The sequence below is a fragment of the Garra rufa genome, chromosome 1, assembly GCF_049309525.1.
Source record: "Garra rufa chromosome 1, GarRuf1.0, whole genome shotgun sequence".
NCBI lineage: Eukaryota > Metazoa > Chordata > Actinopteri > Cypriniformes > Cyprinidae > Garra > Garra rufa.
Genome location: NC_133361.1, coordinates 5,738,163 through 5,766,159, shown reverse-complemented (window position 1 = coordinate 5,766,159; position 27,997 = coordinate 5,738,163). Strand labels below are relative to the sequence as shown.

Here is a 27,997-nt window from a genome sequence, read left to right as displayed (position 1 = left end):
TATAATATATGAATGTAATGGTTCACAAAGAGACAACACTTACTGCATCTTTGATTTGTTGCTGATTTTGGAAAAATCGTCTTTTCCATACAGAAGTTCATGGTCAGTGAAGCTCCTTCCTCAATAATCACATATTCAGCAATTCTCCAATAAATGCTTGAATACTTTATCAAATCATCAGGAAAAGCTGAAATCTGCGAATCTGAGTTTATTAAAGAGGACAGAGAGAAGATGAGAGATTCAAAACCCTGCAGAATCAAACACATTGAAGAACAAACAGGTTGGTGTTTACTAGTGAAACTATGAGAGACAGCATTGATGGAGGGTATAATTCACTGGTGAGAAAACATTACAGTACAAAGAGCAAATTAATCTATACAAAAATTACCAAAATAACAAAATACGAACAAGAGGTAGAATATAAATGATAAATAAAAGCGGGCCAAGGACTGACCCCTGTGGAACACCATGAGTAACTGAGACAGGATCTGATCTGTTTTCTTAATCTGCACAAACAGTTTATTAATCGAGTTACCCACCATATTTATTTTAATTCCCACTTGAATGGTGGCATGATGAGGATTAATATAAGAAGCATAAACCAATAAATCATGAATATATAAATATCAAAATCAAGGAAGATATAGCAGCATTGATTATTTGGATACACCACTGATGGTTATGCATCTTTAAAGCTGTTGAATAATCAGTGAAGCAGCAAATAATAAGAGACTTATTTTGAACTGGGTATTTTTTTCTTTTAACAAAATGTATGTCAAGTCACCTTTATTTATATAGGGCTATTATCCATGCAGATTGCCTACTTTCTGCTGTTATATCAAGGTCTTTTTTTAGCTTTTTTTTTAAATGGGTTTCTGAAAATGAACTGTTTTTCCTTTTATTTCAGAGCTGACTAAAGATAATGAGGAAAATGAGGAATTGAGTTAAGCTGATAAGAGAAATCATGTCAAAATGAGTCGCTCTCAAACCAAACAGAAAGATTCAAAGAAAAAAAGAGCCAATAAATCTGTCACCTGCACTCAGTGTGGAAAGACTTTGATAAACAAACAAAGCCTTGAGCGTCACATGAGCATTCACACTGGAGAGAAATCGTTCACTTGTGATCAGTGCGGGAAGAGTTTCTCACAATCGTCAAGCCTGAAGGACCACATGAACTTCCACACTAGAGAGAAACTGTATGCATGTGATCAATGTGCTAAAACATTTTTGTGGGCTTCAAGCTTGAATATACACCTGAGAGTTCATTCAAAGGAGAAGCCATATTCATGTCATTTGTGTGGAAAGAGTTTTTCATTTCTACAAAGTTTGAAGGTACATCAGAAAATACACACTGGTGTCAGAGATTACATGTGTTTTGAGTGTGAAAAGACTTTTATTACAGCTGAACATTTGAAACGGCACCAGAGGACTCACACTGGAGAAACATCGTACAAGTGTTCACACTGCGACCAGAGATTCATACAGTCAGGAGTCCTGAAAAGACATGAGAGAATCCACACTGGAGAGAAACCTTACACATGTGATCAATGCAGGAAGAGTTTTGCACAAAAAGGACAACTTAAGAGTCACATGAGCATCCACACTGGACAGAAACCTTATATATGTTCACACTGTGACAAGGGCTTCAGCCGGTCAGAAACCCTGAAAAGACATGAGAGAATCCACACTGGAGAGAAACCTTATACATGTGATCAATGCAGGAAGAGTTTTGCACAAAAAGGACAACTTAAGAGTCACATGAGCATCCACACTGGACAGAAACCTTATATATGTTCACACTGTGACAAGGGCTTCAGCCGGTCAGAAACCCTGAAAAGACATGAGAGGATCCACACTGGAGAGAAACCTTATACATGTGATCAATGCGGGAATAATTTTGCACAAAAAGGAAACCTTAAGAGTCACATGAGCATCCACACTGGAGATCTGATGCTGCATCCAAATTTGACACAATAATGAATCAAGCAATAAAATATCATCTGTAGGGCTGTAACGTCCCAGTCGATTAGTCGATTAATTGGTCGATATGGTCTGGTTCGACAAATTCTGATTGGTCGATTTTTTGCCGCGCTCATTTCATCAGTTTGGCCGCGCTCATTTCATCAGGTGGAAAGAAACTAATTGCTAATGGGGGTGTTTTCAGTGCACCCCTGTTTCACAGGTAACAGTCTGTTTTCAGAACACCCCCATTGTTTTCACTTTTTTTGGATTAGCCCAACCCAATGCAGAAGCAGTTTTAAACACTCAGCGGTTTTAAACACATCATCATTATACAGTCCCAACATGTCAACAAAAAAATCGACAGTGTGGCAACATTTTGTCAAAATTCACAACGGGAAAAAGGTTGAATGCAAAATTTGTAAGCAACAGTTTGCCTTTCACAGCTCGACGACAAACATGACTTATCATCTGAAAGCGGTAAGCTAACTTGTCTGCGTTAGGTTGCCCTGTCTGTTTTTGAGTAGGCTACATGAACATATCAGAATAGGCATATTTCAATATTTTAGTGTAATAATAGTTTTATAACTGCAGGCGCACACATCCGTAATGACGACAGAATCCCCGAGACAAACCCAGACCACGCTGGATTTTAAGCCTCCTTTATCATCCAAACGGAAAAATAATATCACGGAAGGAATTGTTAACTTTATTGCTCAGGATATGAGGCCCATTGCTGTTGTGGAGGGACAAGGTTTTAAGAACTTGTTAAAAGTTTTAGAACCTGGATAAACAGTGCCAGCACGCCACACAATCATGCATGCAGTAACCGCGAAATATGAGGGACTCAAAGAGAAAGTCTCCGAGTTAATACAACACAGCGAGGCACTGAGCTTGACCACAGATATGTGGACATCTCTTAGAATGGAGTCCTATATGACAGTGACTGCCCATTTCATTGATGGAGACTGGAAAGCACAAAGTCTTGTGCTTGAGACAAAACAAATAGAAGAGGCGCACACGGGAATAAACATTGCTGCGCGACTATCTGAAGTCGCTGATACCTTTAGAATTCAAGAACAAAAGAGAGTTGCTGTTGTATGTGACAATGCGGCTAATATGGCACTCTGTGTGGAAACACTAAAGGAATCACATAAATGGCCAGAGATGCAGGGTGTCAGGTGTGCCGGGCACACTTTGCAGCTCTGCATTAACTCTGCACTCAAACAAGATCCAATTTGTCGTGCCGTGGCTGCATCACGTCATCTGGTGGGACATTTCAAAAAGGGGCACAAAGCAAAAACTGGGCTAAAACAGAAGCAGGAACAGCAAAATGTACCTCAGCATGAACTAATTCAGGATGTGTCTACACGTTGGAACTCAACATTTTCGATGTTGGAGCGACTGCTGGAGCAACGCTGGCCCATTACCGCAGTGCTGTCTGACCCAAACTTTACTAAGAAGAGCGACAGCAGTACACTGGACCTTACCACAGCACACTGGAATGCGATAGAGGACATTAAAAATGTGCTGAAACCGATGACAACCCTGACTGAGCTGCTGTCTGAAGAGGACAACGCGTCCCTGTCTGCAACAGTACCCATGCTGGCAAACTTGAAGAAACATCACCTGGCCATCGCGGATGATGATAGCCCCATTGCCAAAAAAATGAAAAGCAAGCTGGTCGAAGAAATTGACAGTAGGTAGGGCTGGGCGGTATATCGAGTTCTGGGGATATATCGATATGATTCCCCAACGCGATACGGGATTATCCAATATCGTTCATATCGATATGGCACATGCGCGTGCGCGTTCTGCGTGAAAACGAGGGTTTTAAATCGCCGCTAAAAAGCATTGACCCATGATACGAGCTACCCAATCACAAGTACTTTGCATCAGAACCTCTGCCGCAAATGTACAGTGAGGTCAGAGGAAAGCTTTCCTAACGGCTCGCAAAAGTGGCTCAGTTCGTACTAACAGCCGATTTATGGTCTAGCCCCGGGGTCGTAAACTGTGAGAGAAAAACGTTGATGGAAAACGCATTATGTTGGGGTTACGTCGCAAAATATTGTAAATATATCTCTTTATACTGTATTTTTATACATATTTATGTTTTAAACCATGAAGGTGAGCCAATGGATATCACACAAGCAACGTGAAAACTGCACAATGTTAAAGCGAAAGTAAAAACAGCGCTTCCAGCATCTGATGTGCACATACTCTCAGAGACCATGATAGACGAATATACTTCATATGCTGATATTACACAATAATTTACTTCCCTAATATTTCTCTTGTGCGCCGAACACAGTGGGGAAAATATTAAAAGAAACGTATTTTGTGTAGGCTAAGGTGGGTTGTTTTTGAAAGTCGATGTTTAAATTAAAGCTCTCAATTTCATTGATGACTGCAGTATTATAAGGGTTAAGAAAGTCTTAATTATGATTTCAGGTCGTCTTAAATTGGGGACTAAAAGGCAAGAATTGCGATGAAACTTTATAAGGCTATGCATTATATAAATATGAGCGTTGCACGTTTCAAAGTCAGCTGCGGAGCTGCTCAGTGAACCAGACCAGTCTGATAGCGCCTCCTGCTGGAAGAGAATCATCTGACATTTTTAATCAGCTCATAAGTCGGCTGTTGTCAAAAAGATTAATGTAAAAAAAAAAAAATCAATCCATGGTTTTAAGCTGCAAACACGTAGAGTTGTAAATGTGATGGATCGTCAAGATAATGTGTAATTTAAACAACTAAGGCAGTAAAATATATGTATATGTTAATTAATATAATACTTGATTGACAATATTTGTTTAAATTTATATAAGAATTGATACTTTTGACTCTTGAAGGCTGGAATGTGAATTTTATCATTTAAGAATTTTTTTTTTGTTTTGTGAAACCTGCATCTGAATTGTAAATCATGCTTTTTACAGTCATTTTATTTATTTATTTATTTATTTATTCTTGTTCAGGTCTTTAAAAAGCTATTCAAATGTCTAGAATTTAAGATTTAATATGCTGCAGATAACCTGGTCTCGTAAAAAACATAAATTTTTAAAATTTTAGTTTTTTAATTTATAATTGTCCGGACCTCGGCTGGTGAGCAGGGTTCATTACTGGACCACGAGCCATTTTAGTTGAAGACCCCTGGTCTATTTTTTTTTTTCATGTAAATTTTTTTCATAATTTGAAATATGTTGTGCAGCTTGTAGTGTTAAGCAGGAGAAACAACCTGTACTGTATTTTATTTATCAAAGATTTTGTGCAGCTGTTTATTTGTAAACAGGGAGGGAAACCCCTGTGTTTTAATTATATTTTGCTCATAAACTGTTTAATAAAGTTTTAATAAAGGCTTTGACTCTTAAGTAACCATTTATGGAAAAATACCGGATATATATCGTATACCGTCATTCCTCCTAAAAATACCGAGATATGAATTTTTGCCCATATCGCCCAGCCCTAACAGTAGGTGGGAGTTTAAAAACCGAATGATGATGACTAACAGTGTATACATCACAGCTGCAGTGGTAGACCCTCGTTTTAAGCTGCTGTCTTTTCTGGATGATGCCAAACGAGACGAGGCCTATACAGTAGTTGCACAGCTGGCAGAACGACTGAGCGCACTCAGCACAGGTGAACCTGGAAGTGAGGAGCAACATGTGTCAAAAAAGCAGAAAAACGACAAAGAGAAGGAGATTGCTATGCTGTTGTGCGAAGATGAGGGCGATCTGATTTCTAGAGAATCAAGTGGGAGAAGCGCAGTGACAGAAGAAATGAAAAACTATCTTCAGGACAGAACCAAAATCGACTCCGGACCATTGGGGTGGTGGAAAAAAAACCAAGACAGATACCCGAACCTGGCCCGAGTTGCAAAGCGACTGCTCTGTATCCCTGCAACATCCACGCCTTCTGAACGCATTTTCTCCAAGGCAGGATTTATTGTCAATAAAGCAAGAAGCTGTCTCCTTCCAAAGAACGTGGATATGCTTGTGTTTCTCGCACACAACACAAAAAAGTGTGGAATAGAGACTGATTGTACTCCCTGTGAGTGAGTAGCCATTTGTTTATTTAATTGTTTTTACATTATTTCGTTTTGGACATTAATCAAATGTTATAATTTTTCACATTTATTTAAAGTATTATTGGATTTGGGCACTTTATTTTTATTTGTTGTAGCCTAACACGCAATTGCGCTGTGCACACTGTTTTAGTTTTGAGCCTATGCTTTATTTATTTTTTGCACTTTATTTCATTTTGGACATTAATAACATTTTATAATTTTGCACATTTATTAATTTTAAATACTTGTGGATTTGGGCAGTTGATTTATTTATTTTTGTATTTGTTCTTAGTGCAGCTGCCTTGTTGTTGTATTCACTTCGTTTAAAATTTGGATGATTAACATGTTGTAGTAGCCTACTTTACTTTTATGGTTCCCTTTTATTATTGTGCAAACTGCAAATTTATTTCTAGTATTATTTATTGGATTTGGGCACTTTTTTATTTTTTTTTTTTGGAATGCGCAATCGCGCTGTGCCCACTGTTTGAGTTAGTTTTGAGCCTAAGATGCTTTATTTTTCAGTTATGCACTTTATTTGGTTTCTGCTCTTGTTTGTTTAATAAATATTCCTTTTTTATTAAAGTGGACGGGCCTTTTGTGTTTATTAAGAGTAAAAGCTTTAAGTCTATTCGTGTCTCAGCCGTTAAGCTGAGCTCTATATTCAGCCTCGCTCTGTGCGAGCTGCGCAGAGCGGCTGAAATGATAGTGTCTGACAGTTATACTTATAATATATGACAAAAATAATTTTCTAAATTATGTTGCACATTCCTCAAAAGTTCTTATGATATCACTAGTTGACAACATAGTACTGTTTTCAGAAATCACAGGCTATATTGCGCAGGTGCACGTGATGCACCGCTGTCAGAGACGACAGACTCGTGTGTCAGACTCACTTCTGTGCAAAATAATTAGGTCAAAAACGATTTAATATACTGCAAATAGCCTATTAGTTTTTTATGTTTATTTATAATTAATTTAGGCAGACAACAAGGCTACAAAGTACTGAGCATAGTGCGTATCTAATTAATGTAACGTACGTTTTTTTTTTTTTCTCCACAACGTCATTTTTAGTCGATTTTTAGTCGAAAGTTTCAGGACTTCAGTCAACCAGGATTTTCTTTGGTTGATTACAGCCCTAATCATCTGGATAAATCTATCATTACAAGTGACATGACAAAAATCGTTATCAAAATTTTTCACAGTGAATAAAGTGAGATTCAGATCGATTTAGATGTGATTTTGCTTCATGATATAAATTATATCATTGTGTTTTCTCATGAGTGTCATATTGTGCTCAATTGTTTTATAATGAAGAATAAAGAAACTGAAGAAACACACTGAGTAAAATATTCAAAATATTTTGTTTATTTATAACACGATGTAGTCAGAGCCGGATTAAATAAATGGACTACACTAGGCAGGCTGCATTTTTTGGGCCCCCCTCCGTCGATGTTATTTATGAATTGAAATCTGAAACTTACCAAAGTAACTAATAAAAGTTAATTCACATTTTACATAGCCTAGTCTTTGGTTAAAAATTGGTTGTTGTATGCCAAAATAAGTCATGTGTTGTATATAAAACAGTCTATCAGACTATTTTTTGATATTCATTATTTATACATTACACGGCTCTATTAAATGCTATTAAATTATCCTCATCTTATCCATTGGGAGTGTCATTGTTAAGGCAGTAGTACCAGTAAATAACCAATAGGTGTCAGTAAACTATGTAAACAGAGCAAATAAGTTTATAAAACGGAGCCCCTTACGTCACCTGTAGAAGAAAAATAATTAATCCGTGGGAGTGGGACGCTTTTGCAATTCGTTCCCTCAGTTTAAACTGTACTCACGAGTTCTTAAACTGTTCCCTCGGTTAAATAAATAAATATAAATCGTGCCCATGGATTATCAAACCGTACCCACGAATTTCCAATCCGTGAGCTCAGATTTTGTAAACCGTACCCTCAGATTTTGAATCCTTACCGACAAATTTATAATCTGTGCGCACGCTTTAGCAATCCGTTCCCACGGGTTTGTAAACTGTACTCACGGATTTGTGATGCATTGTATTGCATTTATTAAACTTTATTTCTCATAGTAGGCTATGAGACCATGGAACACTGACAAAACAGAGTTTTAGCTTTATTTTATTTATATTAATCACCAATAGATTAGCTGCCAAAACACCACACCTATCCTATTGGTTATTATTGTAAAATAAACGCTAAAAAGAAGACTGTTTTGTAAGTGCGGGTCATGGTACCAAAATAAAATAATAAGTGAAGAGCGCTGTTCAAACGGCTTTGCTTTATTTAATTTTTTTAAAATATAAAATTGCCTGAATTTAAAAAAAAAAACGAGTTTTGGAGGGAAGGTAAAAAGCAATACAAATCAAATAATGTACAGGTTATGTTGTCATTCCTTTGCTCTCAAACTAAATGCAATGTAATAATAGGCCTTATTTAATAATAACATTAAATGTGCAGCATGCATCTAATGCTACGCGTTCCAGGCAGGTTTTTGAGCTGGTAGAACACGACTTAAAATCACAACTCACGACTTTGTAGCGTTCCAGGCAAGTCACGCCAAACTGCCAGGGCACATTTATGAATTATTATTATTTTTATATTATTATTAATTTGATTGCAACGTTATATTGTCCTATGCTCTATTTTTCCACCGTGTACCACTTGCATAAACACTGCACGCATTAGGGCTGATATTGTATGTTACGTCAGAACTCGTAACTGGGAGTCCAGTACGAGTTCACGAGTGGGAAGTCACGGGTTTGACTGCCGTTCCAGTGCACTTTCACGGGTAGAAGGTTGGAAAAACACGGGTTACGGGTTGCCTGGAACACGGCATAACTCTGGGTGAAAAGCTTATCGCAAATCGCTCTGTATGGCTCTGACTGGCTGGCGCCGCTCTATACAGTCATGGGCTGGCGTTAATATGACAATGTAACAGTCTATGGTTAAGATAAACATTGTCACTATTTTTAGTTAATTAATAAATATTGAAATAGATTGTAGATAGGACATTTGTACATTTAAAAAAAAAAAAAAAAAAGTGTCCCTCTGTCTGGGCCCCCTCCCGCCAATCGGGCCCTAGGCACGTGCCTAGTTTGCCTTTGCGTTAATCCGGCTCTGGATGTAGTCCAGTAACATACAAGGGGAGCTATTTTGCTGAATAGCACTGTTACACTAGGTGCGTTTCCATTACAGATTTGCACAAAACTTTGGCGATGTTATGCGACTAAAACATAATTTTTCCTCTGCCGATAAGTCATGCCAACACATTTTTGTGGGATTTTGTCTATATTTAATCGAACATTTTCGAAAACGTTTCCATTGCTGTTTTTCAAAATGTTCAGATTTCGAATTGCCTGAAAAACTATCCCATGCGAGTGTAAAACATTTCCCTTTCGAGGAAACTCCCACTGCGTCCTCTAGACACTATGGGGAACGCCGCAGTGTGACTCGTGTCTGAAGAATACATATAAAAACTACATGAAATGGCCGGCGACAGCATATGACGTCACGCAGCGCGACCGTCGCTGCCGCTGAGTCACTACCGGGCGACCAACGCATAAAAGGGGCGCCACTGCAACCTAACGCATCTTTTTCGTCTTCAGCTCTCTTTGTCTCGGAATGCATACTCTCACACCGGAGGCACATGTGACGTGTGTGGTATTCTGAGGAATACCTGCACTTTCACACTGCCGCGAGTTGTGAGGGAATAACATGGTTGTAACGAGAGGCACGCTCTCATACCTACTTGCACGAATCTCTGCTACGTGGGTATGGTAAATTACAGCACGTCCGGCTCCCGAGGGAACTAATGTGCTCATCGCGAGAACGTATTCGCAAAGGAGTGAGGTGAGTTTCTCTGTTCCTCATTTTGCATGAGTGTGTTTGCCTCTCGCGGCATTAACAAACGCATTCGCGGCGTCGCCAACGGCTCCTTGCTTGCTTTTTTCCTGAGGGAATTTGGCGCCTGGGCCGAGTATATTTAGCTCCCGCGGGAGCCGGATATGTGCTGCGCGTCGCGATTGTGGAGTTAATTAACCGCTATAAGAAGGGGATTTCCTAAGACTAATTCAGCCATGATTATGGTAGAAACAGTCTTATTAAACTGCAGCTGTCCGAGGCTAGCTGTGTGTTAATTCTTCCCCCTTTAGGGTCTGGAGGCTTTTGGTCAGTTTTTACCTCGGTTGGTCCTTCCTACACACAGATATCTGAGGATGTCTGTGTATTGTTTTTTAAGCATTTCTCTTGTAGCTCTTGCCTAGATGGTGCTGTCTCCCCTGCTAGGGTTTAAGTAGACAGCCCACTCTGTTGGTTTGGGCTGCATTTTAAAGGACTAACCAGAGGTCTTTTACTGATCTGTTAGTTTTCCCAGGCTCAATGGCCTTTCTGGATTTATGTGGCTATGGTCTAGGTAGACCACTGCATTTAAGTCCTTCATCCATGAAGGCCCAGGTCTGAGCCCCAACAACATGAGCTCCCTGCATGCTACCTGCTGGATTTTAACTGTTTAAGTTAGAGTTAAATGCAGATCACTTATGGGTGAGTACGATTCATTTTTCTTTTAATAAAAGAAAAAGGAACTTCATACGGTCTCAGGCCTGTGTTTTGTGTTTACTTCTCAGAGAAGAAAAATTATGAACGAGACCTATGGCGGATACTCCACCTCTGATCCTATGGACTACGGTTATGGCAGTGTTCGTCTTCTCCACATCACAGGTCGGATGGTTAACCACCCTTACAGCATATGTTAGACTTGGGACTTTTTTGTCCTCTTTTAAGGTAAGCTCCCTAAGTTTCTTTCTTAGGATCACCCTTAACATGTCTAACGCTGTCTTTTGCAGGCCTGTTCCGAGAATCCCTAAGTCCACCCGGGCTGCTAAGCAATACTTCCCCTTTTTTTGGAAGAAGTATTGCCATAGGTAAAAGGTATGTCCCTCGTGTCTAGGTTGATTCTCACCTCTACAGGCCTCGTGGCGAGCTGGGCTCTCCCCTTTTGGAGGAAAGGGTCCCTAAGGGTCTCTAGGCCCTAATCGTCTCTAGGCCGGAGAACGAAAAATGCTCCCTTTTTCTGAGGAAAAGGTTTATTTGAGCACACTTTAGTGCATAAACATTGGGTTTGGACTCCAAAGGTCTCTTATGTGAATGCTCCCCTTTCTGAGGTAAGGGTGCTTTATAAATTGAGCATCACTTTGTGACTCCTCCATTCTTACCCTAGTCTGAGGGCTGGGGTAGGGCCTGAATGTTCTCCTTTTTTTTTGAGAAAAGGATTTGAGCACTCCCTTTTGGAGATGTTAAAGTCTTATCCTAGTCTGAGGGCTGGGGTAAGGCTTGATGCAGAGTCTGCACCCAGGTTAAGGATGCTCTCCTTTCTGTTTCTGAGGAAAGGATTTGAGCCTTTTTTGACACCAAAAAATTATTGCTCCTCATTATTTCACTTCCCTTTCTGAGGAAAGGTTTTATGAAGTGTCAAACCAATAGGACGGGTTTTCCTCCCTAATCAGGGCTTGGAAGCCAGCCTCATAATGGTAATTCTGGAGAATCTAATAAGGCACCTACCGCTCCCCTTTCCGAGGAAAGGTTTCCTAGAGCAATAGAGATGTGTTTCTCCCTGTGCGCAGGGGTTTGGGACCGATTGAACTGACTTCTATGAAGTTTCCGCTCTCAGAAAGCTCTGCATCTCTCCAAAGCGTGAAGGTAGCAGATCTCCCCTCATTAGAGGGTTAATTCTCGAGACCTCTACTCCTAAGAGCCTTCAGCCTTAACTCCCATTATCTAAGGTTCCAAACCTTAGACCTGAGAGTAACTAACCTTTTATAAGGACTTTGGTTGCCCCCTTTTTCAAGGGTCACTAATAAGAGCACCACTCCTTGGTGGCCGAGTTTCCTCCCTGTCCTTCAGGGCAGGAGCTTGATTGTCATACCCAGGTTTTTACTCTCCAGCCTTGTATTTTGGATAAATGCAATATATAACCCCTCTACGAAGGTAACAGTAGAGCTTTCGCTCCTGTCAGGTTACATCTAGGCTCCCCTTCCGCGGAAGGGTCCTCCAAGAAGCCAACCCACCTTCGTGGGATTGCCATGATCCTTTACAGGCTGTATGGACATGGGTCGTGCAAGCTCCTCCCTTCTCATAGGGTCCCTGAGAGCAGTGCCCCCCTTATGAAGAAGACTATCCTCCCTGTGGACCAGGGTTAAGGATTTGTCCTCTATTATCGTCCACTATTACAGGGTGGATTCAGCCAACCATGCTTATCTCTGTTGACAGATGGTTTGCGAGCCTCTGTCCGGATTTTTTCGATATTGAAAAAAGCCTATGACATGCTATGGAAAGAAGGATTGCTAATTAAATTAAATCAGATGGGCATAGACGGAAGAATGTTTAACTGGATAATGGATTTCCTAAAAGAACAGAGAATTCAAGTGAGAGTGGAAAATGAATACTCAGACATATACAAGATAGATAAAGGAACCCCGCAAGGTAGTGTATGCAGCCCAATATTATTTAGTATCATGATTAATGGCATCTTTGAGAAAATAGGTCCAGTAATAGGCAGGTCACTTTATGCAGATGATGGAGCTTTATTGGATAAGAGGGAAGAACCTAAAATTTTTGCAAGGAAAAATGCAGAAAGCAATTGAGGCTGTGGAAAAGTGGACCAAACAATGGGGATTCCGGTTGTCGGTGGAAAAAAACCCAGCTTAAACTGGTATACTGGACGAGTCTTAGGGGGCATTCTCCGAATCATCCAGTCAAAAATGTGTTGAGAAACTGTTGGGAATATGAGAAAGCCCAAATTAAAAATGTTTTGGATGGGGGATAGGGAAGCTTACCCAGACTATAGGGATAGATAAGCTCAACATTAGTTCAACAGTAGTATTTCCTGCTTCCAGAATTACAGAACCTGTACAGTATCAATCAAATGAACATTATAGTAGCGTTTATGTGGGTTCCGGCACATGTAGGAGTAGAAACTTATGAAGTGGATAAACTGGCAAAGACATGATGACATAGAAATAGATCTCCCTCTGGGGAAATCTGAAGTCAAGAGAATAATAAAAACAGCTCTGAATCAAATTTGGCAAGAAAAGTGGGATAAAGGACATAAAGGACGACATATGCACAACGTACAAAATAAAGTAGGATTAATTAGAACAAGCTTTGGCCATAGAAAGGAAGATACAATAATTTCTCGCCTGAGAATTGGACATACAGCACTAAATAAATCACTACAGTTGATAGGGAAACACGACAATGGACAATGTAGCAAATGTGGTCAGCCGGAGACTATAGAACATGTTATATTTCATTGTGGAGCATACAAAAGAGAAAAAATACTATTTAAAAATGACTTGATGCAAATAGGAATCAACACAATATGGAAAATGTTCCAAGTTGTTAATATAAAGGATATGAAGTATTGATACACTTTTTAAAATCAATAGATCCCTTTAAGAGAATTTAGTTCTTTTTCCTCATCTCCCCCCATTCTGTCCATTCATAAACATCCAATCCCCACTTCCTGCGTTACCTCGTGAAAACAGAGCTCATACTCCAAACCCCCAATAGATGGCGATATGCACCAAAGTTGGATGCCAGCCGCCATGACTGAAGAAGACGATCACTCGATGTGCGCATGTGCGATTTTGAGAGCGGAGCTGCCTGAGAGAGAGAGAGATGTCCGGTAAGGCCGGTGACACACTGGATGCGTGGCGTGAGCGTGGCGTTTCTGATGCGTGTCAGCTGCGTGGCGGCTGCATCGCTTTTTCTGTGTCTTTACACACCAGAACCGTGCCTGACGCGGCGCTGGCGCGCTGCGGCTGCTGTAGGTGACATAGGGAGGCCTCCGACAGACCAGGCTCTTGTCTTCACGACAACATTTTCAACTTCAATATAAAGCCTACTGATAAAGGACACCGTCAACAGTATTTACGGCAAAATAGACTGTTTGACAGGTGCAATATTTGAAAATCGATAATTATTTGTATTTTTTTTATTTTTAAATTACATATATATCTGAATTTATGTCTACCTATAAACTTTCCAACATCAAAATATAATTAATTAATATGTATTTGTGTACAAAATTACTTATAAACATATTTTCCTATTCTATTTTGCCTGGAAACGCTTCCAACACGCTTGCGTGTCGCGTGAAAAATAGGCGTCGGTTCTATTTCTAGCAAGCACGCGTTTTCCGCGCGTCTCACGCAGGCAGTGTGCAAGCTCTAACCTGTTAACATGGGAGCCGAAATAAAAACGGACACGCCACGCAGCTGAGACGCTTACGCCACGCATCCAGTGTGTCATAGGCCTATGTCCTATTTTTCTTCTCTATTATTTGCTTTTTGGCTTCCTGCATATCTTCATTTTGCATAATAAGGATTGAGTGTAGCATGAATTTGAGGTAAATGTCAGCTTCATGTATGAATAAATGTGTAATTTTATTTATAACAGTGAAGAGAGGAGACTTTTACTTGAACAAATGACCTCCATTCATCCAGCAAAAACAATCGTTGTGTTTAATGATTATTTGATTACGGAGTGGTTTAGGACCAATAGTTTCACAAATGAAGTCTTTTTAAAATGAGGTTTTTCTTTTGTAATAATGAACCATCAAATAATAAGAGACTTTCTATGAACTGGGCACTTTTTTCTTTTTACAAAATGTATATCAAGTGAAGTCACCTTTATTTATTTATAGCGCTTTTAACAATACAGATTGTGTCAAAGCAGAATTACAGTATTAAATAGGAAAATAGTGAGTCAATAATACAAAAAGTATGTTAGCTAATTGTGTAGTTGATTAAACGTATTTAATAGTCTAATTTGAAGATCAATCTTTTGTATGGCAATTGGCTACTTTCTGCTGTTACATCAAGTTCACGGTTCTCTCTCTTTTTTTTAACGGGTTACTGAAAATAAAATGTTTTTCTTTTTATTTCAGAGTTTATTGATGAAAATGTGGAAAATGAAGAATTGAGTGAAGCTTTTTGGAGAAATCATGTCAAAATGAGTCGCTCTCGAAAAAAAAAAAAGATTTAAAGGAACCGTATGTAAGAAATTTATGTCAGTTAATCATAAAATGGCCCTGACATGTCACTAGACATTAAGAAATCATGTTCATTTCAAATACTTATATCACTGACAACAGTGGTCCGGCCAGGATATTGTCATTTAAAAGTGAGAGTTGCAGCCCTCAACTGATGTTATTGTTGTCATTTTGTGTTTTGGTCTGAGGCGCCACCCTCCAGCTATCTACCAATCACGAAGTCAGTAGAGTTTTGTGAGACGGGTTGCCAGCTCTGTCTGCTCTAGTTACAGCTACGAACGGTGTCGGATAAAACATGTATAACGTTACAAACCTAAAAGACCTCGTTATGAATCCAAAATACGTTGTGACAAAGTCCGAAATAAAACAAGGATTGGTACAGGAGATGCCTTTGAAAGATGGAGACGGCTGAAAACGGAGAAGAATTTGAAGATTGACGCCAACGTTGCTGATTTTCTCCTGGACAAGTAAGATTCATCTATGTTTGGCTAACTTTGCTTCCGTACACAGGGGATTTTCCACGGTCGGCAGTACTAAATGCGTTCATAAAAAGCTTTATATCGCACCACTAGCAGGGTATGAAAACAATCTATGTTCCGACTGAAATGTGGTATTACAGTACATCTTAGCGAAATATTTGGCTAATCGCCAACTGTAAATTTTTGCGATACATAATTACTTCGCAAAACATCTCTTGTGAAGCATAAACATAATTAACAGAAGAAAAACAAATTACTGTGTAGGACTCGTCACTTGAAGGTCCTTGTTGCAGCCTACTCCTGCAGCTTAGCTGGCAACCTCGAGTCAGGGGGGAGCGGGAGGGGATACACCGTTCTACAGTATTTTGAAAGTGATTGCAGTACCAGTTTTGGCCACAATCCTACATACGGTTCCTTTAAAGAAAAGGAGAGCCAAGAAATTTGTCACCTGCACTTAGTGTGGAAAGAGTTTGACAAACAAACAAAATCTGGAGTTTCACATGAGAGTTCACACTGGAGAGAAACCGTTCACTTGTGATCAATGCGGGAAGAGTTTCTCACAATCGTCAAGCCTTAAGGGCCACATGAACATCCACACCAGAGAGAAACTGTACGCATGTGATCAATGTGGCAAAGCATTTTTGTGGGCTTCAAGCCTGAAGACACACCTGAGAGTTCATACTAAGGAGAAGCCACATTTATGCCATTTGTGTGGAAAGAGTTTTACACATCTACGCAGTTTGAAAGTACATCAGAAAATACATACTGGTGTGAGAGACTACATGTGCTTTGAGTGTGGAAAGAGTTTTACTACAGCTAAACAATTAAAACAGCACCAGAGGATCCACACTGGAGAAAAACCCTACAAGTGTTCACACTGCGACCAGAGATTCATACAGTCAGGAAGCCTGAAAAGTCATGAGAGAATCCACACTGGAGAGAAACCTTATACATGTGATCAATGCGGGAAGAGTTTTGCACAAAAAGGACAACTTAAGAGACACATGAGCATCCACACTGGAGAGAAACCTCATGTGTGTTCACACTGCATCAAGAGATTCAGACTTTTAGAAATGCTAAAAAGACATGAGAGGATCCACACTGGAGAGAAATCATGAGGCCAGCAGAGGGTGCTCACCCTGTGGTCTGTGTGGGTCCTAGCACCCCATTATAGTGACGGGGACAATATACTGCCAAAAAGCACCGTCCTTCGGATGAGACGTTAAACCGAGGTCCTGACTCTCTGTGGTCATTAAAAATCCCAGGATGTCCTTCGAAAAGTGTAGAGGTGTGACCTCAGCATCCTGGTAAATTTGCCCATTGGCCTCTGACCATCATGGCCTCCGAATCATCCCCATATTCTGATTGGCTTCATCTGATTGGCTGTCTCCTCTCCACCAGTAAGCTGATGTGTGATGGGCGTTCTGGGGCACTCTGGCTGCCGTCGCATCATCTAACGTTAGATTGATGTGCGCATCCAGTAGCCAGAGCTGTATCCCTTCTAGCATAAACCGCAGTCGCTCCCTCAAGCTCCACTCGCTGAATTATCTTGATTCTAGAAGACGGCTACAAACAAAGTTAAGTCTGACACGGATAAAGGGACCAATGGCCGGCCAGATAGGGTTCATCTTTGGGGAAAAAAAGAAGGAAGAACACATATTTTTTTTCTACTTTTTAGTAGTGATGGAAAAATGAAGCTTTTCGACGCACCAAAGGGTTCCCCTCAACTGTTAATAAAAGGTTCATTACTCGAAGCTTTCCAACACGTTGTACACTAATGACATCTTGTGGTCAAAGGTGGAAAATGTTTAATTCGCATCCCAGATGTCCAAGCGATTTTTGGACAATTTCATGAAATAAATAAATTTGTGCTACGAAAACCATAGAAATATTTTACTTACACGAGGTATACATAATTTTATCTGTAAATAAACTTAAAAAACAAAAGTACAAGCATGATTCGTCTGTGCATAGATGATCAAGTTAATTAGGAATATTGTTGCGTTGATTAATATTAATATTCAAAGCTTCTGTGTCGAACCTCACATCATAATTTTTTTGTAAATTGTAGCTTGACCATTCAAACCTTGTTTCTCTGTTTGTTTGTTTTTCTGGCATGTGATGCTATTTTATTTATTGTTTTTATTTAATTATTTTCAATGTATGTGTGTGTACTTCTAACATGTTTGGTGGGTAAAATAAATGTTGTAAATTCAAATTAGAGCATTTTCCGCAATGGATGCATTTTCAGCCTATAAGGTAACAATAATATAATAAGATAACCTTGTTTGAAAGGGGTTTGGCTAAAAGAAAACTTTGGTTTTGTCTATACTACTAGGTACTTATACTATATTGACTGGGTTAAATTAAATTGCATTACTAAAAATAGAGTAAATGTAATCAGTTTACGTCGACTAAAACTAGACTAAAATAGTCGTGGGTAATTCTAACTAAAATAAGACTAAAATGCTCAGACTTTTAGTCGACTAAAACTTGACTAGACTAAAAGGAGTATGAACTTGACTAAAACTATTAAAAACTAAAATGTCAGGTTCACACAAAGACTAGATTAAAACTAAAATTAAAATCGACCTCCAAAAACAAAACTAGTGTCTAGAAAAGCGCTATATAAATTTAACGAATTATTATTATTAATATGACAAAGAAACATCTAAAGTTTTCACAGTCAGTAAAGTTCATCTTCATCTTCAAAACCTGCAGATTTAACTTGGATCCACTCAAAAAAAAAAGGTCCTCTCTAAAGAACAGTTTCAATAAGTTTTATTCTTGTATATGATTTTGCTTCATGATATTGTGTTTTCTTATTATGTTCAATTGTTTTCTAATGCACATCTGTCACTTGTAGTTTAATTTGTCTTTCATGAAGTAGCTGTTTACAAACTGTTCTTGTTCAGGAAGCTCAAGAAGAGTCTGGGACACTTTAATAATATTCTTCACTGTTTTTCTTTTTTAAAGAACTAGTTATGATATATTTATAAAAAGCAGATGCAAGACATACTGTTGTGTAGCTTTGAAACTGATCTTTATTTGCTACTCCTCCATTTAATTTTGCTTTGAGGAATTATTGATTGAATGTTTTTTAGTACTTATTAGTTTTAATATTGTATAAATGACTTTGTCTGCTGGTTGTATTTGCTTTAGGGGAAAAAGTCAGTGTATAGTTTTAATTATAATATTAGAAAGCCACATAGTGTTATGTTTGATTTTTGGGGCTTTCTGTTTTAAATTTTCTCAATACAGCTTTTGAATTGATTTGAATTGAAAGCCTTTATTGTCATTGTCTTTTTCTGAATACAGTGAAATTAGTCGTTGAATAGCCCTCACCACAATCTGCTTTCCATGCCATAAACATGATATATTTAATATATACAAGTGAATTTTGAACATGCTTTGTTGGATATCATATAATATGTCTTGTGTTTGAATATATAGATGTTGTCCTTTATTCTCACCATCCCTTTTACTTTGCCACATATCTTTAGTCGAAGATTAACCAAACTTTAAACCTGATAATGCTGAAAAACAGTCTGAACATATGAGGATTTCAGGTATATTAATCTCTTCAACCCACTGACGAGCCAATAATAGTGCAGTCATTTCTGTAGCATACACTGATAGATGATCTTTACATTCTTGTCTGTTTTTATCATTTATACTCACTAGAAGCTGAAAATCAGCTACAGACATTGGGAATAACCACAGCACATTTACTTAATACAATTTAATACTCATTATTTGCTTTCAGTCCAAAACTATTCAGATTTACATTCATGTTCCCAGCAGTTTTCTAATTCTCTTTTAACTGGGTGTTTTTCTGAATGCCTTATTACAGTATTACCCAATACTTATAAACACTATAAACAGTAAACTACATACCCAATAAAACGACATACAATGTCACACATATTTGAAGAAAAAAAAGTGTAAATAAATTAGTTTAGTCTTTCGTTCCATTAGATTAGATGGAGAGGGTGGGGGTTGTGACCTATACTGATTTCAGCCTCCTGGGGGGCGATCGAGACGCTCTTTCTTCATCTTCAGTGCTCTTGACAATCACTCGATTTAAGAGTAATGTCAGACAATATGGCACGAAATAGCAGATGGGAAATTGATAACAGTAATTTGATGGGAAGTGATAATTTTCCAACCAAAATTATAATTGGATTTGAATTACCGCTCGAGGGCTACACATTAATGTTCCAACTAGTAGCTCACACCACCAGCTATATAACTTCCGACCAGGTGCGAGAGCCGGCCACTACATCTGCGACGGTGGAGTGCTTCGTGGAGCAAGAGAGGGCTGTAGAGAGCCCTGCACTGTTAGACATTTCTGTAATTTCTACAGTTTTTTACTGTATATCACCCAGTATAAAACAGCAAATTCCCTTTAAAGTAAATAACTGTAATTCCCATTGCATCATGGGAATTTTCTGTGACGTCAAACACCACATACAGAGACTAACTGTATTTTTAAAAATTGAGGTATACTACTGTATTTGTGGTAACGACCTCTTTGGCGCCACTCCATTGAGATAATTCTTTTCCTCATTTCTTACATTTGGACTGACAGGATTTTACGCCACGGGAGTTTATCCTTCGTTTTAGAAACAGTGCGAGTGGAACAGCGTATTTAGAGTACTACAGAACTTCAGAAATATACTGGGGCATCAGTTTACTGTCCTGCATCTATTGTGGATCGTTTCACGGATTATAATGGTTTCTATACTGTCTTTTGTCGCGTTGCGCCGCTCGCGTCTGAGGACACGGAACCAGCGAGGCAGCGCCAGGGGTTTTCCCCGGGGATGGAACCCGCGAGCGGGAGAGTTCCGGAGAGCATCTGCGCTGTGAATTGACGCACCTTACAAGTAAGCAAGGTAGAATATATATATATATATATATATATATATATATATATATATATATATATTTGTTATTTGTAAGTCTGTTTGTGTGTGGTTTGTCAGATTTTTGCCCAACAGTTTAACCTAGTAACATTTACCCGTCAACATTATGGTACATAAACTTAACCACGGTAAACTGCGCTGTACTTTCACTTAACAAACGACGCTGTCAGCTTATTAAATTACCAAATTAAATTTTAACGCGCAAAGCATAATCTTATTTTAACAGTAAGTTAGCTAATGTGAAATTTTGTTCAGGTGTTATGTAATGTTCAGCAGTAGCCTATAGTTGAGAATACAAAATCGTATGTTAACTATAACGTTATGTTAAACAAATGTTTTATGACTAGCTGTCTTTTTAAATTGAATTTAATATTTAATGCATTTTGTGTGTGTTGAAAGGCAACTCAAATGAAGCATCACAGAGGACAAGAGCAGGTCAGCCACGCTGGGACTAATAATTCATGGTAAGATAACTTCTGTCACGTATCTGGTCTTCCCTGTCATCATAAACTCTTGCACCACACTTCATGGACTTCATTCCCCATAAGCCACTGCACTAATCACTGCATTCACCTGGCCCTTGTTTCTCACTGCTCTTATTAGTTCTCACAGCTGCACCTCATCACTCTGACTGCATTTAAGCCACTCACACACACAGCCACCTTGCGAAGTCTTATTGTTCCTATGGTCGTAATTCTAAGCATTTATCTCTGTGTTGGATTCTCTGTGTATGACTCTGGACTGTGTACCCCGTTGACGATTCCTGCTACCTGCCATTGCGACCATTGCCTGTCTATTGAACTGTTTCCCGGATTACCTACGTTGTTCCTGTTTTCTGGTGATTATTCCTGCATGTTGACACTTCTCAATAAAGCCTTGCAAATGGATCCGAACGTCTCTGACTCCTCCTTGTGACAACTTCACTATGATTTTGAGAGGTTTGTGTATTCCATATGGGGGTTTGTCTTTTACAAATGTGTAATTTCTTTTTTTCCTTTTTTTTTTCAGGGAACAAATTTCTCTGTGTAACAAAGTGGACGGTGAGCAAAGGTGACCTATGTTTTGGAGCATCACCTGGAGTGCCATTTGATGGGAGAAAGAGTGAAGATGCAGTGTTCCAGCATTGGAATATTTTTTTTCTGTGTTTCAGAACACCTGATGCACTCGTTGCTGCCTAAAACGAATGGCATCTACGCTAATATTAGTCTGTTTCATTCTTATTCCGAGTTCATCGTAGCCACCAGACCCAGCCTGTATCCCGATCAGATGGTCACTGCAGTCCCCCGGATCCAGTCCGTACCCAGTTTAGATCATGGATCACCACCTGGAGATGACTTCAAAAGCCGGATGAGCTCAAGAGACGGATCTTCGGCCACAATCTAGTTCTCTACAATCAGACATTGGTACAAACTGCTGGTTTGGTCTGGCCAGAGGAGAACTGGTCCCTCGACTGAGCCTGGTTTCTCCCAAGGTCTTTTTCTCCATTTCTGTCACCTCTGCCTTGCTTGGTTGGGGACACTTGCCAGCGATATCGTATACTATTTGAACTGAACTGAACTGGATGATGATATCACTGAATTCATTGAACTGCCTTTAACTGAAAATTGACTATGTACAATAATGCGTTACTTACACACTATGGTGCTGTTTAAATACTGTACAGTTGCTTTGACACAATATGTATTGTTAAAAGCGCTATATAAATAAAGCTGACTTGACTTGACTTGACTAAGCTCAATATTAGTCCATTGCAATGGATTGAAGAAACAAAATAAACATGCGCAATAATTTGTTCAGATTCTCTATCAGCCCTTAATAGTCTAATGAAGGGAAAATCAGATACTAGAGAAGACATTTTAACAGAAATATTACAGAACCTGTACAGAATCAATCAAATGCATGGCTGGACTGGCCATCGGGCATACCGGGCATTTTCCCGGTGGGCCGATGGTGATTTTGTGGGCCGATGTTTTTTTTTTTTTTAAACGGTATAAACCAGGGCTATTCAATTGGCGGCCCGCCGATCATCTTCGTCCGGCCCGAGGGAGAAGAACGCGCAGGTGGCTTGAATTGTTTTTGGATTAATTAGTTTGTCCACTAGGCGGCAACACTGGCCCGGGCCAGCCAAAAAAGAAAAGCAAGAGAGCTAAAAACATCAACAATCTACCGGAGACAGCAACATCAATAGACGGGAGATTTGACAAGCGCTTGTAATGGTGCGTTCACACCGGACGCGACTTGCGCGGAAAAAACGCGCTATTCGCGCGTAGTTGAACGCTTGAACATTTGAGTTTACTCGCGCCATTCGCGCGGTAAAATTCGCGTCATTCGCGCGTGACATTTTCTTCACAACAGACGCGAATTTGCGTCAAGGGAGGGGCTTCTGCCACTCGTCAGCGGGAAAGTAGTTGTAAAATAGGTGAATGAGCTCAATTTGCCAGCTTTAGCTTGCTTGTAGTCTCAATATGTATGTATATGTAGGTTAAATTGAGTAAAGAGCGTTTTTTAAAACTAACCAGATTGTCCGACCTCTTCACTCACTTTATTCCTAGCAAGATCCCTTTTATTCCTGTTTCTACAAAAGTCCAAAGATGTATCGTACAGCTCCGAGGAACCACAGACAGCAACGGTGATTTTGTCCGCCATTGTTGTTTCGGATTTCTGCCTCCGTCACTACTAGAGCAAGCTCCTGATTGGTTACCGCGGCGCGGAATTCCGCCGAAGTTCAGATTTTTGAACTCGCGCGAATGGCGCGGCAATCGCTTGAACGCTCAATGCGCGCCGCGCCATTCGCGCTATTCGCGCGTTTCGCGCCGCCTCATTCGCGCGTTTCGCGCCGCAGGATGGCTATTCGCGTCTTTGCATTGACTTAACATGTAAATCACTCGCGCTTGCCGCTTCATTCGCGTCCGGTGTGAACGCACCTTAAGGCTCCAGACTGTGACCAAATGGTCGCATTTTTTCTGCCGGTGCGACTAAATTTTGTGAGCGGTTGCACTGGCGCGACCACTGAGTTACTCAACTCATAAGCGCTGTTATTTCTATTTCATATGAGAAAAATAAAACAGCAAACAAAACGAAAGAGAAACCAAACGTTTATCAGCTCGGAGCGCAATGCAAACACACTTGTCCGAGCTCAGAACAGCCATTACTCGGGAACCAAAGTTAATTTCGTGACACTATTACTGCACAGTGCTTCGAGATCCAGTGAGAAGTGTTTAAATTCGCACAGAATGAATTAAGGTTGCTGCGAGATCCAGTGAGAATCATTCACCTCAATTCTGCTCAGAAGTCTGTTATAAACCGCATTGAGATAGGCTATGTCAGACGCCAACGCCAACTTAATACAGTATTCATTTCAGGGTTTGTACAACCTTTTGAGAGAGAAATTCAAGCACTTTTCAATGATATTCAAGCATTTTGCACAAACATTTCTAGCACTTTAAAGCTCTTATAATCCAATTTGAATGTTATTTTGATGGCCAAAATATACTTTGTGGTAAACAAAGACTTGTGTAAAATTAAAAATACATCAAATCACAATTATAATCAGTGTATGGCAATCATAATCTATATAGTTTATGCATATACAATTTGTAGTTTATGTGAAGATTGTTTTAAAATCACCTAAATCAAAAGTTGTTATATATTTCAGAGCCTATTAAAATGGTGAAAATATTGGCTTTCAATAGTACTATAATGTTGAATTGACATAATATGTCAAACTGAGAAAATTCATTTAATAGAGACACTAGTATCAGTATTGATATCAATATTTTATTAATAATAGGTTACTTGGTAAAAAAAAAAAAAAAGGTGACATATTTAAAATATACTTTGTTGTTATTACCTTAATTTGGAGGTTCAGTGTGAAATTATGACAATCTGTATATGTAAATATGCGTTTAATCATGATTAATTACGGAAAAATGTGTGATTTTTTTTCAAAAAAAATTTTTTAATTGATTGACAGACAGCACCAATGTTAACCTTTTCTAGATGTTGGTGTTGGTAATATTAGTTCATTTTAGTGAATATGCATTTCAATTTAATTGTATAGGCTCCCCCAGAAAGAGATCGGGACGGCCCCCACCCCCTTGGCCCCCTTCAAATTTTCAGTTCGATCCGGCCGTCAAATGAATCTAATTGAATAGCCCTGGTATAAAATATTAAAAGGTGGTGGATTGGCCAATTGGTCATGATCGACTCTGGGCTGGACCAATTACAGCCGAGGAGGTCGGATGACCCCGCCCCCTTGCTTGGGCAACAATACCTAGTGGGCCGGTCTCTAGTCAAAATGCCCGGCCCGATTTTTTGTCCCAGTCCAGCCCTGATCAAATGAACATAATAGTAGCATTTATGTGGGTTCTGAAGAAGTTGATAAACTGGCAAAGAGGGCTCTGAGGCGTGATAACAGAAATAGATCTCCCTCTGGGGAAATCTGAAGTCAAGAGAATAATAAAAACAGCTGTAAATCAAATTTGGCAAGAAAAGTGGGATAAAGGACATAAACGACGACATATGCACAACACACAAAATTAAGTGGGTTTAATTAGAACAAGCTTTGGCCATAGAAAGGAAGATACAATAATTTCTCACCTGAGAATTGGACATACAGCACTAAACAAATCACTACAGTTGATAGGGAAACACGACAATGGACAATGTAGCAAATGTGGTCAGCCAGAGACTATAGAACATGTTATATTTCATTGTGGAGCATACAAAAGAGAAAAATTACAATTTAAAAATGACTAGATGCAAATAGGAATCAACACAATATATATGGAAAATGTTCCAAGTTGTTAATATAAAGGATATGAAGTATTGATACACTTTTTAAAATCAATAGATCCCTTTAAGAGAATTTAGTTTTTTTTCCGTTCTTTTTTTCTTTTCATCATCTCCCCCATTCTGTCCATTCATAAACATCCAATCCCCACTTCCTGCGTTACCTCGTGAAATTAGAGCTCATACTCCAAACCCCCAGTAGATGGCGATATGCACCAAAGTTGGATGCCAGCCTCCATGACTGAAGAAGACGATCACTCGATGTGCGCATGCGCGAGTTATAGAGCAGAGCTGCCTGAGAGAGAGAGAGAGAGAGAGAGAGAGAGCGATGTCCGGTGAGTCCTCTTTTTCTTCTCTATTATTTGCTTCTTGGTGTCCTGCATATCTTCATTTGCATGATTAGGATTGAGTGTAGCATGAATTTGAGGTAAATGTCAGCTTCAGTTATGAATAAATGTGTATTTTTATTAATAACAGTGAAGAGAGGAGACTTTTACTTGAACAAATGTCCTCCATTCATTCGGCAAAAACAATCGTTGTGTTTAATGATTATTTGATTACGGAGTTGTTTAGGACCAATAGTTTCACAAATGAAGTCTTTCTATGAACTGGGTAGCCTTAAACGTCTTTGGTAATAATGAACCAGCAAATAATAAGAGACTTTCTATGAACTGGGTACTTTTTTCTTTTAACAAAATGTATGTCAAGTCAAGTCACCTTTATTTATATATAGCGCTTTTAACAACACAGATTGTGTCAAAGCAGAATTACAGTATTAAATAGGAAAATAGTGAGTCAATAATACAAAAAGTATGTTAGATAATTGTGTAGTTGATTAAACGTATTTAATAGTCTCATTTGAAGATCAATCTTTTGTATGGCAATTGGCTACTTTCTGCTGTAACATCATGTTCATGGTTGTCTCTTTTATTTATTAACGAGTTTCTGAAAATGAAATGTTTTTCTTTTAATTTCAGAGTTTATTGATGAAAAAGTGGAGAATGAAGAAATGAGTGAAGCTTATTGGAGAAATCATGTCAAAATGAGTCGCTCTCGAAAAAAAAAAAAAGATTTAAAGAAAAGGAGAGCCAAGAATTCTTTCACCTGCACTCAGTGTGGAAAGAGTTTGTCAACCAAACAAAATCTGGAGTTTCACATGAGAGTTCACACTGGAGAGAAACCCTTCACTTGTGATCAATGCGGGAAGAGTTTCTCACAACCATCAAGCCTTAAGGTCCACATGAACATCCACACCAGAGAGAAACTGTACGCATGTGATCAATGTGATAAAACATTTTTGTGGGCTTCAAACCTAAAGACACACCTGAGAGTTCATACAAAGGAGAAGCCATATTCATGCCATTTGTGTGGAAGGAGTTTTTCAATTCTACAACATTTGAAAATACATCAGAAAAGACATACCGGTGTGAAAGATTACATGTGCTTTAAGTGTGAAAAGACTTTTATAACAGCTGAACAATTAAAACTGCATGAGAGGATTCACACTGGAGAAAAACCCTACAAGTGTTCACACTGCGACAAGAGATTCGCAAATTCTGGAGACCTGAAGACACATGAGAGGATTCACACTGGAGAAAAACCCTACAAGTGTTCACACTGCGACCAGAGATTCATAAATTCTGGAGTCCTGAAGACACACCTGACAGTTCATACAAAGGAGAAGCCACATTCATGTCATTTGTGTGGAAAGAGTTTTAGACATCCACGCAGTTTGAAAGTTCATCAGAAAATACATACTGGTGTGAGAGACTACATGTGCTTTGAGTGTGAAAAGACTTTTGCTACAGCTAAACAATTAAAACAGCACCAGAGGATTCACACTGGAGAGAAACCCTACAAGTGTTCACACTGCGACCAGAGATTCGTACAGTTAGGAAACCAGAAGACACATGAGAGAATCCACACTGGAGAGAAACCTTATACATGTGATCAATGCGGAATCAGTTTTGCACAAAAAGGACAACTTAAGTGTCACATGAGCATCCACACTGGAGAGAAACCTCATGTGTGTTCACACTGCGTCAAGAGATTCAGACTTTTACAAATGCTAAAAAGACATGAGAGGATCCACACTGAAGAGAAATCGTGAGGCCAGCAGAGGGTGCTCACCCTGTGGTCTGTGTGGGTCCTAGCACCCCATTATAGTGACGGGGACAATATACTGCCAAAAAGCACCGTCCTTTAGATGAGACGTTAAACCGAGGTCCTGACTCTCTGTGGTCATTAAAAATCCCAGGATGTCCTTCGAAAAGTGTAGAGGTGTGACCTCAGCATCCTGGTAAATTTGCCCATTGGCCTCTGACCATCATGGCCTCCGAATCATCCCCATATTCTGATTGGCTTCATCTGATTGGCTGTCTCCTCTCCACCAGTAAGCTCATGTGTGATGGGCGTTCTGGGGCACTCTGGCTGCCGTCGCATCATCTAACGTTAGATTGATGTGCGCATCCAGTAGCCAGAGCTGTATCCCTTCTAGCATAAACCGCAGGCGACGTCGCTCCCTCAAGCTCCACTCGCTGCATTATCTAGATTCTAGAAGACGGCTACAAACAAAGTTAAGTCTGACACGGATAAAGGGACCAATGGCCGGCCAGATAGGGTTTATCTTTGGGGGGAATAAAGAAGGAAGAACACATACATTTTTTTCCTACTCTTTAGTAGTGATGGAAAAATGAAGCTTTTCG

At 39.3% G+C, this 27,997-nt stretch overlaps 1 protein-coding gene and 1 pseudogene across 1 annotated transcript; both read left to right on the top strand.

Annotated features, from left to right (window-relative positions):
• Nucleotide 1: 1 nt before the first annotated feature.
• On the top strand, nucleotides 2-27,927 carry LOC141334745 (uncharacterized; annotated as a pseudogene).
• Nucleotides 1,973-6,171, top strand: LOC141328420 (E3 SUMO-protein ligase ZBED1-like). Its single transcript, XM_073835394.1, has 2 exons — nucleotides 1,973-3,662; nucleotides 5,429-6,171. Exons 1-2 carry the CDS (start codon nucleotides 2,776-2,778, stop codon nucleotides 6,009-6,011), a joined length of 1,470 nt encoding a protein of 489 aa, XP_073691495.1. The 5' UTR covers nucleotides 1,973-2,775; the 3' UTR covers nucleotides 6,012-6,171.
• Nucleotides 27,928-27,997: the final 70 nt, after the last annotated feature.

Bases quoted from the DNA above. Each gene is read 5' to 3' on its own strand.
- LOC141328420 (XM_073835394.1), top strand. From the start codon at position 2,776: ATGCATGCAGTAACCGCGAAATATGAGGGACTCAAAGAGAAAGTCTCC. The intron at 3,663-5,428 runs GTAGGGCTGGGC...CCCTAACAGTAG, and splicing joins GTCGAAGAAATTGACAGTAG to GTGGGAGTTTAAAAACCGAA.